This window comes from Carcharodon carcharias, chromosome 6 (genome assembly GCF_017639515.1).
Source record: "Carcharodon carcharias isolate sCarCar2 chromosome 6, sCarCar2.pri, whole genome shotgun sequence".
Taxonomy (NCBI): Eukaryota; Metazoa; Chordata; class Chondrichthyes; order Lamniformes; family Lamnidae; genus Carcharodon; species Carcharodon carcharias.
Window position 1 is genome coordinate 71,593,234 of NC_054472.1, and position 15,722 is coordinate 71,608,955.

Sequence of the window (15,722 nt, forward strand, 5' to 3'; positions counted from 1 at the left end):
GCTGCCTTGAGGCTATTAACTAATCCTGTTTCATTGCACATTATCAGGTCAAAAATAACCTGTTCCATGGTTAGCACTAGAACATATTGCTCTAAGAAACTGTCCTGAAGACACCATATGAACTCATCCTCTAGGCTACCTTTGCCAGGTTGGTTCGTCCAATCTGTATGAAGAGTATAATCTCCCATGTTTATTGCAGTACCTTTCTTACAAGTCCCCATTATTTCTTTCTGTATACTCTGTCCTATTCCTAACTACTGTTAGGAGCCTATAAACTACACCCACAAATGACTCCTTACCTTTGTTATTCCTTATCTCTACCCAAACTGATTCTACATCCTGATCTTCAGAACTAATGCACTAATGTCAGCCTTGATTAAGAGAGCTACCGCACCACCTTTTTCTAGCTACCTGTTGATCCTAAATGTCAGATGCCCTGCAGCGGTTCAAGACGGCAGTTCACCACCACCTTCTCGAGGGCAGCTAGAGATGGGCAATAAATGCTGGCCTAGCCAATGATTTCCATATCCTGTAAATGAATTTTAAAAAAATTAAGTCCTAGCCTTGGTCAGCTTGCTACCACATCTCTGAAATGGCTATCAGGTCATACATAGTTATTTATATTTGAGCGATTAATTCATCAGCTTTGTTACAAATGCTGTGCACATTCTGATACAGAGCCTTTAATTTAGTCTTTTTAGCATTCTTCCCAACTCTGGCCTTATTTGTTAGTGCAGTCCTAAGTTTGTACATACTTTCCCTTCCTGCCACACACTGGTTATCATTATCCATATCTCCACCCTACTCTAATGCTATGTCCTTTCCCAAATTCCAAACTACCACATCTCTCCCTTACATGATCACTCCCGCCCCCCCGCTCCTATTTAGTTTAAAGTCCTATCTACTGCCCTAGTTATACAATTAGCTATAACACTGGTCCCAGCACAGTTCAGGTGAAAGCTGTCTCAACAGTACAGCCTCCACTTTCTCCAATACTGGTGACAGTGCCCCATGAATCGAAACCCACTTCTGCAACACCAATCTTTGTGCCATGCATTCATGTCTCTAATCATTTTTATCCTGCACCAATTTGCTCGTGGCTCAGATAGTAATTCAGAATTATTACCTTTTATGGTTCTGCTTTTTGTTTTAGCCCCTCTCTGCTCATAATCCCTAAGCAGAACCTTTTTCTTAGTCCTTCCAATGTCTCTGATTACCCACATAGAACATGACAACTGGATCTTCCCCTCCCACTGCAATTCCCACCCATCCCTGAGCAGTTGTCCCAAATCCTGACAGGATCAATGGCAAGTTGAGGTGGAGGGCAGAGTTCTGCCAGTTCCTTCTCCTGCATCTAGATGAAGCACCAGAGGACAGTAGTGTTTCTGGAGCTGTACTGTGCCAAAGGATTATTCTCTTCGATATGGGAGAAGGGGAGGGCAGAAAATAGGTGAGGAAAATCAAAATTGCAGTATGGCCTGATCATCAATCAATTACTGAATGAAATTATATTATGTCCCCATGTTTCATTTTGAGTTTAATCAAGTTATTTGCCAAGTCTTTTCCCCACTAAACTGCCTTGCTTTTATATTGCATTCCTCTGCAGCATAAAATAGCTTCTCCTCAGACTACAATGAGGAGAAAGTTTTCATCATGCGCTTCACTAATTGGGCTGTGAAATTTAAGAAATAGAACAGTTCTAAATCTTAGCTACCTACTTTGTATATTAGAGAGGAGATGAAGACAATTTAATTTTAATTAACCACTAAGAGTACTCATAGCAGAAAGAGCTTGTGTGACCTAGATTTTCACGTCATCTTATAGTAAGATATTTGTTACACTACAAACAGAAGATTAAAGGGCTTACCTAGAAAGGGCTGTCTTCTGGTAATTCTCTAGCAATTTATTGACAGTCCATGAAATCTGCCCTGAACAGAAATTGAAAGCCTATGGATGAAGCAAGTCTACAATTCTCTCTGTTTTGACATTGCCTATACAAACTTCACAGTGGATGATATCCTTGGTTATAGTGCATCTCAGGATCTAAGCAGATTTTGGCATCTCGAACTGATTATTGAAAGGCTTATAATTGACTTTTTGCTGTGGTCTATGCATCCATCCAATGTAAAACTTCAGCATATAATGATATTAGATTCTTTAAGAGTAGTATGTTGTTCAAGATACATTGTTTTCATGACACAATATCTATTAACTGAATTATTCATTCCAAGCTGCTCCTATTTCTATGGTACTAAATGAGTAGGCATTAGGTTTACAGCACAGAAACAGGCCATTTGGCCCAACAGCTCTGTTGGTTTTGATGTTCCATGTGAGCCGTCACCCACTTGTCTTCACCTCATCCTATCAGCATATCCTTCTAATACTTTCTTCCTTGTGTCATTATCTAGCTTCCCTTAGTGCCCAGTAATGACCAGCCCCATTCCCATGGTCTTGGGAGAGCTGTTGAACTATAACAGCTACAAGCAGGACAGGTTGGAGATTCTGTGACAAGCGACTCTCATCCTGACATTATCAAAGCCTCTTAACCATCTGTAATCTCAGATCAGGCGTGTGATGGAACACTCACCATATCTCAATCAACTCTCATCATCCTCACATGGATCAGATTCCTTCTTTGTTACTGGGTCAGCATCCTAGAATTTCCTACTTTATCTGACAGTACCTTGGGTACACTACTGTCACGTAGGCTGCAGCAGTTCACGGAGAGGGGCCAACTCCTTGGTTGTTGGGGAGGTGCATCTTGAGGTGAACAATAAATGTTGGTCTTTCCCGCACTGTCCACATCCCGAGGACTACAAAGTATCAAAACAAAGAGACACACCTGGAGAGCTATAAATGTCAGCTTGGCTTAGTCACAATGTAAACTGCCGCATATGGCCCCTTCAGACCCGCTTGGCAGAAAAGGCAAGAATTGGAGACGGTGGCAGCTGGAGGCCAAGCATGAGCAGGCACCAGAGTTTGGAGTCTGTCAAAGGTCCAGGCCTCCAGTCGAAGGAACCGTATCAGTGGGGCACAGGAAATGCCTCTACTGTGTATTTATTTATATTTTACTAAAATGTAATATTAGTAATTAATACATAGTGCTAAAGATGGATTGTGCAATTACCATTCAAAAATTATGCACCAGCAAAACATCTGCACTCTGAGTAATTTATTCATTAACTGCTCCTTAAACTTTAAATGGCACTGACATTTTCTATGGTGGATCAAGTGCAATACTCTATCATAAACATACATAATAATATACATACTTTATCTCTCTGCATATTGTAACAGTCAAGGTGTAAAATTTAGTGTTAGATAGTATTGGCTCCAGATATTTTTAATTGTACTATCCTAATTGTAAACTTAGACATATTATCTTCCCCGTTCATTAATTCTACCATCATAACAAGCTCATGTCAAGAATGATTAGAACGATATCTTGAAGTGGAAATGTGCAGGAAACTGTGGAAATATTTCCAGGATACAATCATCCAGATGTATTGCTGTGTGATCCCAGTTATATACAATGAACCAGAAAGTGGGGAAAAAAGATCTCCAGTGTTTTGCTAGCCCAGTCTTCAGGAATTGCATAATCTTTCCCATAATTAGTTTCTTCTTGAGATTAAATCTCAAATTTTAAGATTAATCTCAAACGAGTGAACCAAGACTTTCCCATTTAGTAAACATACAATGTATGGACAACTTCTGGTAAGGCACCAATGCTTCAGATAAGGCTTTGCCTGTACAAGGTAAGCTTACTGCATGTTGGGGTTAGAAATCATGGAAGTGAGTAAAGTGGGTTTGGAGGGGGAAAGATCAGGTTGAGATTGGAGTGGGTTGGAGATCATGTGAGGGTGGGTTCAATGATGGGTGGTGTGTTGGAGAGAGATTGTGGTGGATGTGGTTTACACTACTGCTCCTCCTGACCTGCAAAGGCATTTGCTCGATGAATCCAGCCTTTCCTGCCTCTTTTTACCTGCCAGGTTTCCCAAGACCCAGGAAACCTGGCTGACAATGATTAAAACTAGGAATCCTGCTAAAATGGAAGCAAGTAACCTGCCAAAAGGTCTTATTGACTAAGCAGCCTCCTGAAAATGGATCATCCTGCCTCCATTAAAACTGGAGATCTTTTAGCAATTTAACTTCCTACCTGCCCCAAGCCTACAATTTGAGGGTTTACAGCCCATTTTTTTTTGAAAAAGAAAAACCTGTTTTTAAGTAACAAAGTGGTGTGATAACAAGTACTGTATGAAAAGGTGCAATATTCATTTTATATTCTTCTATTTTTTTCTGCTTTTCTGAAGGCTTGTCTAGATAATCTGAAATGCAGACCTCAGCTTTATTTTCTTCCTCCTGCCATAGCCCAGGAAATTTGAGGGCAAACTGTATTGTCCCTACCAGTTGCCTGGCTGAGGTCAAGTAAATTGGATTGTCTCAAACCAGTGGGTTTCTTTTCATTTCTTTATTAGAATGGGTAACTCTGTAGATCATAACTCGTGCTTAAGTAATTTAGGCATCATGTAATCCATTTAAATTATGAACCTGTCTCATTGTGATTATCTTGGGCAGAGAGAGAATGTTATGTTTTTTATTTTCAGACCAATGTATGGCCTCTTCTTGATTGTTATGCCTTATGTACCACCGGGTGTTCAAAGATCTGTACAATTACCCATTATGATCCATCACATTCTGCACGCTCTCCAAAAATTGTACCTATATTTGTTTGTATATTTGTGTTGAAGTAGGGTTAATAATGTAACACCAGTCAACTCCTCAGCTTTGCAAAGCCTCACAGCTATTCAAGCGAAAGTAGTGTGCGTCAGACGTGTTCATGACCAGCAGCAATACTGCTGTGTAATTATCAGGAAATACACTCAGAACAGAATCAGAAGGGCAGTGTCAGCTTTTCATGGTCTCTTATCACCACCATTCATGTGACAATTAACTATTTAACAATGTGTTCTGTCTAGAAACTGTGGATAGGGAAAACTCTTCATGTACCAAGCTGGATTGCAGAGAATATCTCAACTGTTAAAATACCGTTTTTAACTCCACTCCCAATACATCTGTGCAGAAAGGAGACTTCTATTAATATGCATCAAAAACAACTCAGATTTATGATGGCTTCATGAGTGATCTGATATTCCTAACATGGAAAGTGGTTACAGACTTGCATGCAAGAGACAATGCCAATGGATGAACCCTGGGCAATGTTGACAGCTTTTCTTTATTACTTTGGACTTTTCTTTGCTGGCCCATAAAGTCTCTTTGTAAACTGGTTTGGGATCATTAGTTTAGCTGATATGTTCAGATTGTGCTTTGCGATATATTATGGAGCATTCAAACAAGCATATTTCATTGTAATGTGTAAATCACTCAAATGTCGCCAGTCGATGAGGAGTGAAGCATAACTGCTATTTTAAAAAAACTGCTGTCTTGTTCAAACATATCGTATGCACATTTATAGATGATCTAATGATGAACTCTTTCTATTACCAGACACCTGAACACTGCTGAGCAGAATGGGGGCAATGAAAATCTAATGAGTGTGGTATGTGTTATACAATTAGTTGCTCTAGTTCTAAATTTAGCAACATACCTATTCTACTAATGTATAATAAAAGCTACTAAAAATAAACATATTGCCCTGACTGCCTTTCAAATGTAAGTGCTAACTTTAGTTTGTCTGGAGCATTCTAGATATTTTAATCAGAGTGGGGAATACTCCAAGAAAAATGGAATTTATCATGGTTTCATTAGACCATATATTTCAATGTTGGGGATTAATGCAAATGACACCGTTCTTCACTAAAAGCACATGCTTGCTTCTCTTCCTATGCTTTTTAAGAAAGTCAAAATCTCAGTGTCTGTTTCATATCAAACTTTTATATGCCAAAATCTAGTGGAGCATTACGGCATATAGGAAGGAAGCCCCAATGTAAGCAGTAAGTGGACTGCAGCTGATTAAGGGGATGTGGGAGTAATGGAGGACTAAGCATAAAAGGTTAGCTTAAAAATGCAAATGGATGGAGTAAAGTGGGAAAAGGTGTAGCTGTGATTGGTAGAACAGCGACCAGCGGAGAAAGGGAATGTGTAATTACAGGTACAGCGAGCACAGGAGAGAGGGAACCCATGATTGCAGGAACAATGAGTGTGGGAGAGAGGGAATCTATGGCCAGAATATTGCTGTCGGTGTGTGGGGCAGGCCCAATGCACAAAATGATGCGAGATGACGATTCGCTTGCAACCCGACCATCATCGCGCATCATTTAGATCTTTCATTTGGCGGGCACGCGCCAGAGGCGACCATGCGCCGGCTGAACTGTCAATGGCCTATTAAGGCCATTAAAAAAGTGACCAAGCTTATTAACAACGCTGCCCGTCCAAACTTAGGGTTGGCGGGCAGGCGAAAAGGCCAAGTGGCCTTTACATTTTTTGGGAAACATCATTCACAGGCAGGATGATGTTTCCTGAAGGTTTTAATAAAATAAACTTTTCCTGAAATATTAAAAACATGTCCCATTTCATGTGACTGTGTCACATGAGAGGACATGTTTAGATAACTTTTTTTAATGCTTTATTTAATTATTTTAATATCAACTTAATCTCGCTGAGACATCTCTGTGCTTCAGGGAGATTGCGCTCGCGTGCAAAAGAGCGCAGGCCCTGACCCTCCCTCCTCCTCCCACCCGCACAGGTAGTGCTGACTGGCCATGCATCATGCTGTGCGGGCCTTAGTTGGCCCACGCATGTAAAATGGCGGCGCACAGCTGATCACCGGCGGTGATCGGCTCCATGCCTGCCCCTGCCCGCTCCCGCCCAACGTAGTAAGTTTCTGACCTATGATTGGAGGAGCAGTGGTTGCTGAAGAGAGGGAATCTGTGATTGGAGCAGTAGCAAGCATGGGGCAGAGCGAATCTGAATGGAGGAGAAGCAAGCTTGAGCAGTGGGGGGAAACGGGGAGGTGTGTCTGGGATTGAATAGTGCAGGGAGAAAAGAGGAGGAAGCAAGAAGCCAAACAAGGCCTCAGAGCCCCAGAAATGACTCTGCTTTAGAAGGTGAGAGCACTCCAGATTTATTGGTCAAGATAAAAACAAAAAAACTGCGGATGCTGGAAATCCAAAACAAAAACAGAATTACCTGGAAAAACTCAGCAGGTCTGGCAGCATCGGCGGAGAAGAAAAGAGTTGACGTTTCGAGTCCTCATGACCCTTCGACAGAACTTGAGTTCGAGTCCAAGAAAGAGTTGAAATATAAGCTGGTTTAAGGTGTGTGGGGGGGGGCGGACGCAGTGGGGGGAAAAGGAGAAAAACCAGCTTATATTTCAACTCTTTCTTGGACTCGAACTCAAGTTCTGTCGAAGGGTCATGAGGACTCGAAACGTCAACTCTTTTCTTCTCCGCCACTGCTGCCAGACCTGCTGAGTTTTTCCAGGTAATTCTGTTTTTGTTTTTATTGGTCAAGAGTTGTGGGAAGCAGAGAGAGACTCAGGGAAAATGCCGCGGTAGCCATTTGGCCTCAAGGGGAGGGGTTGAGCTGACTGAACATAATGGCACCCGCGGAGTATCTGGTTGCCGGCCCTGGATTATAGCCAGACTCTAGAGTTCTCTCCATTCAGCAGCTCTCAATGGCCCAGAATGCAACATAGAGCCAAATGGCCCACCAAAAAAACCACAGAAAATGCAAGTGATAAACCAGTGGGTACAGCTGATCATCACCAGAAAACGTTGCCTCAGATTGTAAAAGTTTCTCAATGGATTTGTCACAGTGAGAACCGAATGCTTTTTGACAGGTTTATGAAGCAGATTGTATTATTGATCATACGTACGAAGCATGACCAATGAACATCTCCTTCACCATTCACTGAGCCATATATACCATCCTGTAAGCCGCAGGTTAGTCGAGAATGTCTAAGTTAATGGATAATTGATGAGAGATCAGATTAAGGAAGTTTTATTTCACTGTTTGATGAGATGAATGGATTTTTAAGGCTGTTTATGATTTCTCTGTTTAAGAAAATTTAGAAGGAACATTGGTCCTGAGATCATGAAAAGCACTTTATAAATCCAAATCCTTTTTTCCTTTCTTTTCCCCTTCTTCCTTTCCTTCTCCCAGCTTCTTTCTCCTTTCCACCAGGTAATGTGGTGGAAGGGATCCTAGTGATATTTTTTGTATGTAATGTATGAGATCTGACAGTCTCTTGCTTGATGGCCAACCGTGGAACCAGGAATATTGGCAACCTCAGGCATACCCTTCAAACCTGGGTAGTTCCAGGGTGAACTATCTTTGCAGCACAACACCATTACAGAGCCACAGATAAGATATTTTTGAAAAGCACTCGATTGGGAATTTAAATGGAAATCTTTGAAGACTTTGAGTTATTGGATCTTCCAGTAAGCACCTGTCTCAGTAGCCCACAGTCCGGCTGGTCTTCATTGAACTGGGAGCACAGGATCACTGGGAATGGGAGCTGCATATCAATCTTGTGTGCTCCTACTGACAAAACCCCGTATCATTCCCTGAGGTTTTAAATTCCCATGAACCCACTGGAAGTCGCTGTTTCCATCCGTGCTCACCATTGTTAAGGATTATATCAGGCAGCAACTTCCGACATCTGCATAGACTTAGTTAAGCACAGAATTTCCCAGCTCTTCCAGAAGCTTTCTCAAACACTACCTCACCAAGAGACAATGCATTTGGATACATGCAATGATATGAATTTGTGATATTGTTATGACCACAGCAGATGTTAATTGCTGAGCAAACCAAATCCCAGGGGGAAATTTGGCTTCCGGGCCGTACTCTTTTTTTTTTTGTATTATGAAAACAAGAAGAAAACATACTGATCTCAGCAGCAAGAAGTCCAGTGACACTTCTGGGATTTTAAAAATTAAAAGTTAAAGTTTTATTAACAAGAAAAGTTAAGCACACATGATTAAAGTTACGCAATTAAAATTAGTCTTAGAAAACATTAGCCCAATATACTCCCTACTTGGTCAGACCCACAAGTAAACACCTTACAGGTAAAACTCCCTTATAGATGTTTAACTATAAAAATCCAGTAATATTACCCAAGGCAAACTGCTGTAGCATTTTTAAAGGCACACCACACAACCTCTTAATCTCTGTTCTACTCTGCTATGGAAATCCAAGACCTCAGAACAAGACTGCCTTTTGCAGCCCAAGACTTGCCTGGATGACTGATTGAAACTGCATCTTCTCTCAGCATAGAGCGGTTTCCAGGAGATCATCTTTACACAGCCAACTGCCCACAGCTAACCAACTAAGCTCTCCACAATAACTCTAAAATTCATTTTCCCCCTTTCATCTCAGGTTCCATTGTTCTCACAACTCTTTGAAACTCAAATCCTTCGAAATATAAAATCTTACGCGTTTCTATTTTGTCTCTGCTTTCGGTTCAATAAAATATAATATACCCTCTTCTGTTTACCCATGGATCTCCTGTAAGATGCAAAAATGTTTCTTTTCACCTCTGACTTTCCTTTGATATTTAAACAAAGTCTCAACTTATCTAAAATTGCAAATGTTAGATCCAACCTATTTACTTGTTACCTCAAACTCACCATAATATCTCATTACAAATGCCCACCTAAGGCCTCTATCCTTTCATGTCTTAACACACACACACACACACACACACACACACAGCCTTCTTCACAGAATAACACAATATTCCCTAAAAATATTTTTTAAAATAATATCCATTCTCACCATATGAATCCATAACCAACTAAACACCCAAAAAATTTGGGGCTTGTCCATTTAAATATCATTAATTTTCAATAGCATGATGAATTTTAATTGTTGCCAATCAGCCTATTTGATACTGGAAATTTAATTTTATAAATGTGGAGCCACATCTTCATATTTTAATTATTGTTGGAGATCAAAAAAATTTTTAAGACACTTCTTTTTCTCAATCCCATCATTCTATCCCCCTCACTATATTGCCTTCTGTACACTTCTAGGCTTGGATTCTGCATGCCTTACTGAGAATCCTTCATTCTAATTGGTTGAAGAGACAGATTGTCAGTTGCCCTGTTTACACAGGCCCCTGATCCCCTGTAGAGTTTGCACTGTTTTGACTGTCTAATAACTGTAAGTCACAGCATGAAAGCCCACGGAAGTGCAATGACTGGCAAGCGCCATTCGTCTGCTGCTAACCTTAAAATCCAGCTGATGTATTTAATTCTCAAAAGTTTTTTTTCAATTTGTCTCCATTTTTATTTCATCTGTTAATCAGCCCTGGCCGCCATATCTTTCCCCATCAGCCCTGGCCGCCATATCTTTCCCCATCAGCCCTGGCCGCCATATCTTTCCCCATCAGCCCTGGCCGCCATATCTTTCCCCATCAGCCCTGGCCGCCATATCTTTCCCCATCAGCCCTGGCCGCCATATCTTTCCCCATCAGCCCTGGCCGCCATATCTTTCCCCAACCTAGAGGGTGACCAAGTGACCTGAACCTATTTGATGAGCATCACTTTTGGGTCAATTATTAGGAACAAAAGAGGAAACAAAATGATTCACCATCTATCTCCATCTTTGAAGGCACTTCCAGGCTATCTTGTCTTCCTCCCTGTGTCACAGATTTAATTCTAAGCTTGCCACATGGAGAATTACAAGCATCTATACCCTGCCACTCTGTTAAATTGTGCCACCATACTTTTGTTTCATATTTTTATCCTCATAGGAACAGGAGTTATCCCCTTGAGCCTGTGAAATCATGCAACCCAACTCCATATTTTTGCCATATGTACCCTATTTCCCTCAAAAACCTATGAATCATCCAGTTTTAAATTTTACTTTTGCAAAGAAATAAGAAATTTGCAAATGGATATGGACAGGTTAGATGAATGGGCCAAAATTTGGCAGATTGAATTTAACATGGATAAGTGTGAGGTTATCCATTTTGGTCGGAAGAATAAAAAAGCAACTTATTATTTAAATGGAGAGAAACTTCAGAATGTTTCGGTGCAGAGGGATCTGAGTGTCCTCATGCATGAATCACTGAAAGCTAGTATGCAGGTACAGCAGGTAATAAGGAAGGCAAATGGAATTTTGGCATTTATTGCTCAAGAAATAGGGAAGTGTTGTTGCATCTGTACAAGGCATTGGTGAGACAGCACCTGGAGTACTGTGCACAGTTTTGGTCCCCTTACTTAAGGAAGGATGTAGTTGCAGTGGAGGCAGTTCAGAGGAGGTTCACTAGATTGATTCCAGAGATGTGGGGCTTGCCTTATGAGAAGAGATTGAGCAGTTTAGGCCTATACTCACTAGAGTTTGGAAGGATGAGAAAGATCTAATTGAGGTATATAAGATGTCAAAGTAGATGCGGAACGGATGTTTCCTCTTGTCGGGCATTCTAGAACAAGGGGCCATAGTTTTAGGCTAAGGGGTGGTAGATTTAGATCAGAGATGAGGAGGAATTACTTTTCTCAAAGGGTCGTGAATCTGTGGAATCCGCTACCTCAAAGTGCAGTGGATGCTGGGACGCTGAATAAATTTAAGGGGGAGATAGACAGATTTTTTAATTAGTAATGGGTTGAAAGGTTATGGGGAGAGGGCGGGAAATTGGAGTTGAGACCGAAATGAGATCAGCCATGATCATATTGAATGGCGGGGCAGGCTCGAGGGGCTGAATTGCCTACTCCTGCTTCTAGCTCTTATGTAAAAGAGAGTTCCTGACTTCTGCCACCCTTTCTATGTAGAAATGTTTCCTAATGGTAAAAATGTGATAGTTTCCTTTTAAAGTTTTCCTTTTGTGGTTAAACGGTTCTTTTAGTGGAACATAATCTTAAAAAAAATATTAATTTCCTCTGAACAATTTCAACATTGCAGAGCAACATAAATCTGTTAAAATAACCACATCATCGGCAAGACCATGAAAAAAACACTAATCTGGAAGTCAACCAGCTAAGTTTCTGTGTTGCAAGATATTTTTCTTTAGTGTTTTTTTGAGGCAGCCTATTTTCTTTCAAATTTTACAGAGCTGTTATGAAGGTGAAATAAATCGTGTAAACAAAAGCACTAGAGCAACAGGAAGAGTCAAGTCATTGTTGACATAATTTTAAAACAGTTAATTTTGCTTCTTTGAAGGAATAATATTTTAATATAGACCTTAAATTAACTTCTTCAAAATCAGAACATGACTGATTATGCAAGTCTTTTTGCAGCCTTCAGAAAAAGAGACCAACAGCTATTCAGTCACGAATTTTGGAAATGTGATGCCAGCAAATGGTCACACTGACAGTGTTGCAAATGGAGATGGTAAGCCAGCAATTAACATTTAGTAATCTAGTGGCATTTAAAGTAGCATTCTAATTATTTGGCTTGATGCAACTCTAAAACACATCTGCACATTAATATTTCATTACATAGTATTTCTCAAATATTCCTGGTTCATAAAATTAAATACACGCTCCATTTGTGGAAATTTTAAGCTTTTAAATTTCATCCTGCATTTTTCAAAATGTTGATTCTTTGGTCATTGCCATTTTCTGATGCTCTATTCACGTTATATCAAAAGCAAACATTGACATTTTTTTTCATTTAATGTTTCTGTTCACTTGCATCAATAGTCGCTGTTAACATTTGCTTTATGTTGGTTGTTAGATTTTGTAGTAATTTTTACCCAATTGCAAAGAATTCTACATGTCTCATAATAACATTGATTTTTAGAATGTAACTGTAGGTAAATGATTTCACTTTGTCAGTTCTTTCAGATGAGAGTGCAACTGTTCATCCTTCTGATGATGCAATGCTTCCAATAGTAAACCAGCAAGATATCACCTGTAAATCTTCAAAATGCCCTCAGAGCAGAGAGCTGCCACAAATACCTGGAAATGATTCAGTACCAAATGTTGAATCTACAGAAGTGACTGAAAACAAGACCCCTCATGGAGCCTATGAGCCCTATGAGGTGCTAAAGGACAGTTCTTCTCAAGATATAATCATTGAAGACTCTCTTTATGAAACTGTAAAGGAGCTAAAAGAGGAATCTGGCAGTGTGACCAATGAAATTTACACTCCGTCCGAAAATATGGATTTGAATATCATGGTACAAGGTCAAAATACTGAACTTGCTGGTGCTAATGCAGAATATGCAACAGTAAGCAAGGTGAAACTGAATCGGCAGAGCATTTCAACAGAACAGATAACGATCACAGAAGATGATCCTCCGCCAATTCCAGTAAAGGAGCTGGATGAAAATGAGCATGTGGAGGGTGAAAGTGCAAAGGTGAGTCATTTTGTTATTATTTGTAGCTCATTTAAATCTGTTCTTTGAAGTGCTGTCTCTCTCTCGCATTTGGCCAGGGAGGATCTGGCAAGCGGAGTCTCTTCACCTTAGTCGACAGTGTTGTTGCAAAGCTGTTAATTTCAAAATTGCAAGGTGTTTATAAGTTCATTTTATTCGGCCCTTTCAGCCTGCCTTGCCATTCAATAAGACCATGGCTGATCTGATTGTGGTCTCAACTCCAACTTCCTGCCTGCTCCCCATAACCCTTGACTCCCTTGTCTTTCAAAAATCTAACACATCTATTTCATCATCAAAGTAATTGAATCGTTCCATAGCATTGCTTTTTGTTTCACGCCTTTAGGTACCCATAATACCAAAGAAAACTTGCAATGTGGTTTTTATTTAAGAAAATATTTTCTTAACCATATTTAAAACAATTTGTCTTTGGATATTATTCACTTTCAGACTAAAATTCACACACTTTTTGAACTACAAGTTTGCATCAGTTAAGTTATAACCCTGCTGTATTAAAGAAAGCTATTTATTATGCTATTTATTTTACCTTAATTTTCCTATAGACAATTTTTTAATAAAGTGACTAGCAGATCTCAGCTGGTGTTGCTTACAGTGAATTGAAGGATATTGTAGGCCGGTTCAACCCTAGATATATTGCACTATGTAACACTGTTAAAATTTTGGTAGAGACCAGTAACTTTTACAGAAGAAATACAAGATCCCAGTTCTTTACTAAAAGAATGAAGCCACAGCTTAAAACAAAAGAATTTTTACTACACAAGTCACAAAACAAACACTAAATGCTATCTATCCTACTTATGAACTAGGAGCACAAGTAGTCCATTTGGCCCCTCAGGCTCCTCAAGGCTGATCTGATTGTAACCTCAGCCTCACATTCATGCCTACCCTCGTTAACTTTCCACCCCCGTGTAATCAAGAATCTATCTAGCTCTGCCTTAAAATTATCCAAAGACTCTGTTTCCACCGTCTTTTGAAGAAAAGAGTTCCAAAGATTCATGACCCTCAGAGAAAAAATTTTTCCCCTCTGCCATCTTAAATGAGCGACCCCTTATTTTTAAACAGTGATCCCTAGTTCTAGATTCTATACTCTAACATGTAGAATTAATGTACCTCATTAACAAGAATTATAAGGCAAATTGTGGTCATATATAAACTATGAAGTGCACATTAAATGGTAGATACAACCAAGACAGATCTTTTGAATTGGCTTGGCAGTCCACTCAGATTTTGGTGATCAAACTCAGTCACAAAGCCCTTCAAATCCTATCTTCCTCACCAGGAATTTCAGCTCCCCTCCTTCAAGGAGCTAGCCTGACCCGCTGCTGACAGCTGGGCACAACTGACCCAAGTTCTACAGGTACAGTCTTCGCAGATGGCATATGTTTGCCAAACTTGCTCAACTTGGTCTGGATTGACTAGACCCACCAATGTTATCTTCCTGTAACAGAAACAGCTGCAGCAATTTATTCTCAGCTTCTGGATCTGGACTCTGCTTTCACCAGCTTGCTTGTTCTGCACCACTGAACTTATCAACTGCCACTGCTCAGCTTGGACTGATCTGTGTCCTTGTATATCTTTCAACCAGGGTCAGTTTGCCAGAAGTTTAGGTTTCCAAGCCTCAGTTTATTTTTGTTTCCCTAAGGATCAGTTTCCTTTCTATGTTAACCTGTTCTGTTTCCCTTTTCAGTTCAGTTTCTGTTTAGTTAGGGTCTGCCTCAAAAACATACAAATTATATTTAAAGACATAGATTCTCTCTTAATACACAAAAGGATAACCTGCAAAGTATAGCTGTTTATAAAGTAGCTCGACCCTTTAAGGCCACATGGTCTCATTGCTGTAAATAGATGCATCCTAAGGTCAGTTAGATACCCTATTGCTCTTGGGCATAACCTAGGCTCACTTGGAAAATACTTCCTGTTGCTGAAGAATTTTCCTTAGATTGGTGGTTGCTTATAAATCTTTGGCTCCTTGTATGCACAAAAGGGAGGTAAAAGTTGGCAAGAAGCCACTGTCTGTCTTTCTTTATTGTGTTCAAGTGCAACACAAATTAAAGTTGGTAACAAAATGTGATAATTAAGTATTGGACTTCTCAAACCTTTTTATATACACTGTTGATCTTGAGTAGGATTGCTCATGGGTAGTCCAGGACCAAGATTATGGATTTTGATTGAGCTCTGCAGCAGGGGATGCCGTAGGTGACAGATGAGTATTTTACCACATTTCTGATTTGGGAGCTGCTGTGGGGAAAGATTGTATTGACTGGGACTTGAGGTTGGCAGTATCCCCACTTTGATGCAATGGGTGTACAGCAGCTTATTTTATGATAAATAGCTATGTGAGCAATTGTGCAAATTAAATTTTAGTTTTGTATGGCCAGTGCATACAATTTTAAATTTTAAAGGGAAAAATAAAAATAGCTGG

General features: G+C 40.0%; 1 protein-coding gene across 4 annotated transcripts in view; it reads left to right on the top strand.

Moving 5' to 3' along the window:
* Window positions 1-15,722, top strand: part of pag1 (phosphoprotein membrane anchor with glycosphingolipid microdomains 1) — a 231,969-nt gene that overhangs the window by 175,205 nt on the left and 41,042 nt on the right. For all 4 annotated transcript variants that reach the window (XM_041190026.1, XM_041190024.1, XM_041190023.1 and 1 more), the window contains 3 exons: window positions 5,506-5,557; window positions 12,201-12,294; window positions 12,741-13,264. In XM_041190026.1, coding sequence (XP_041045960.1) covers window positions 5,506-5,557; window positions 12,201-12,294; window positions 12,741-13,264 — 670 coding nt within the window. The remainder of the gene's footprint in view (window positions 1-5,505; window positions 5,558-12,200; window positions 12,295-12,740; window positions 13,265-15,722) is intronic.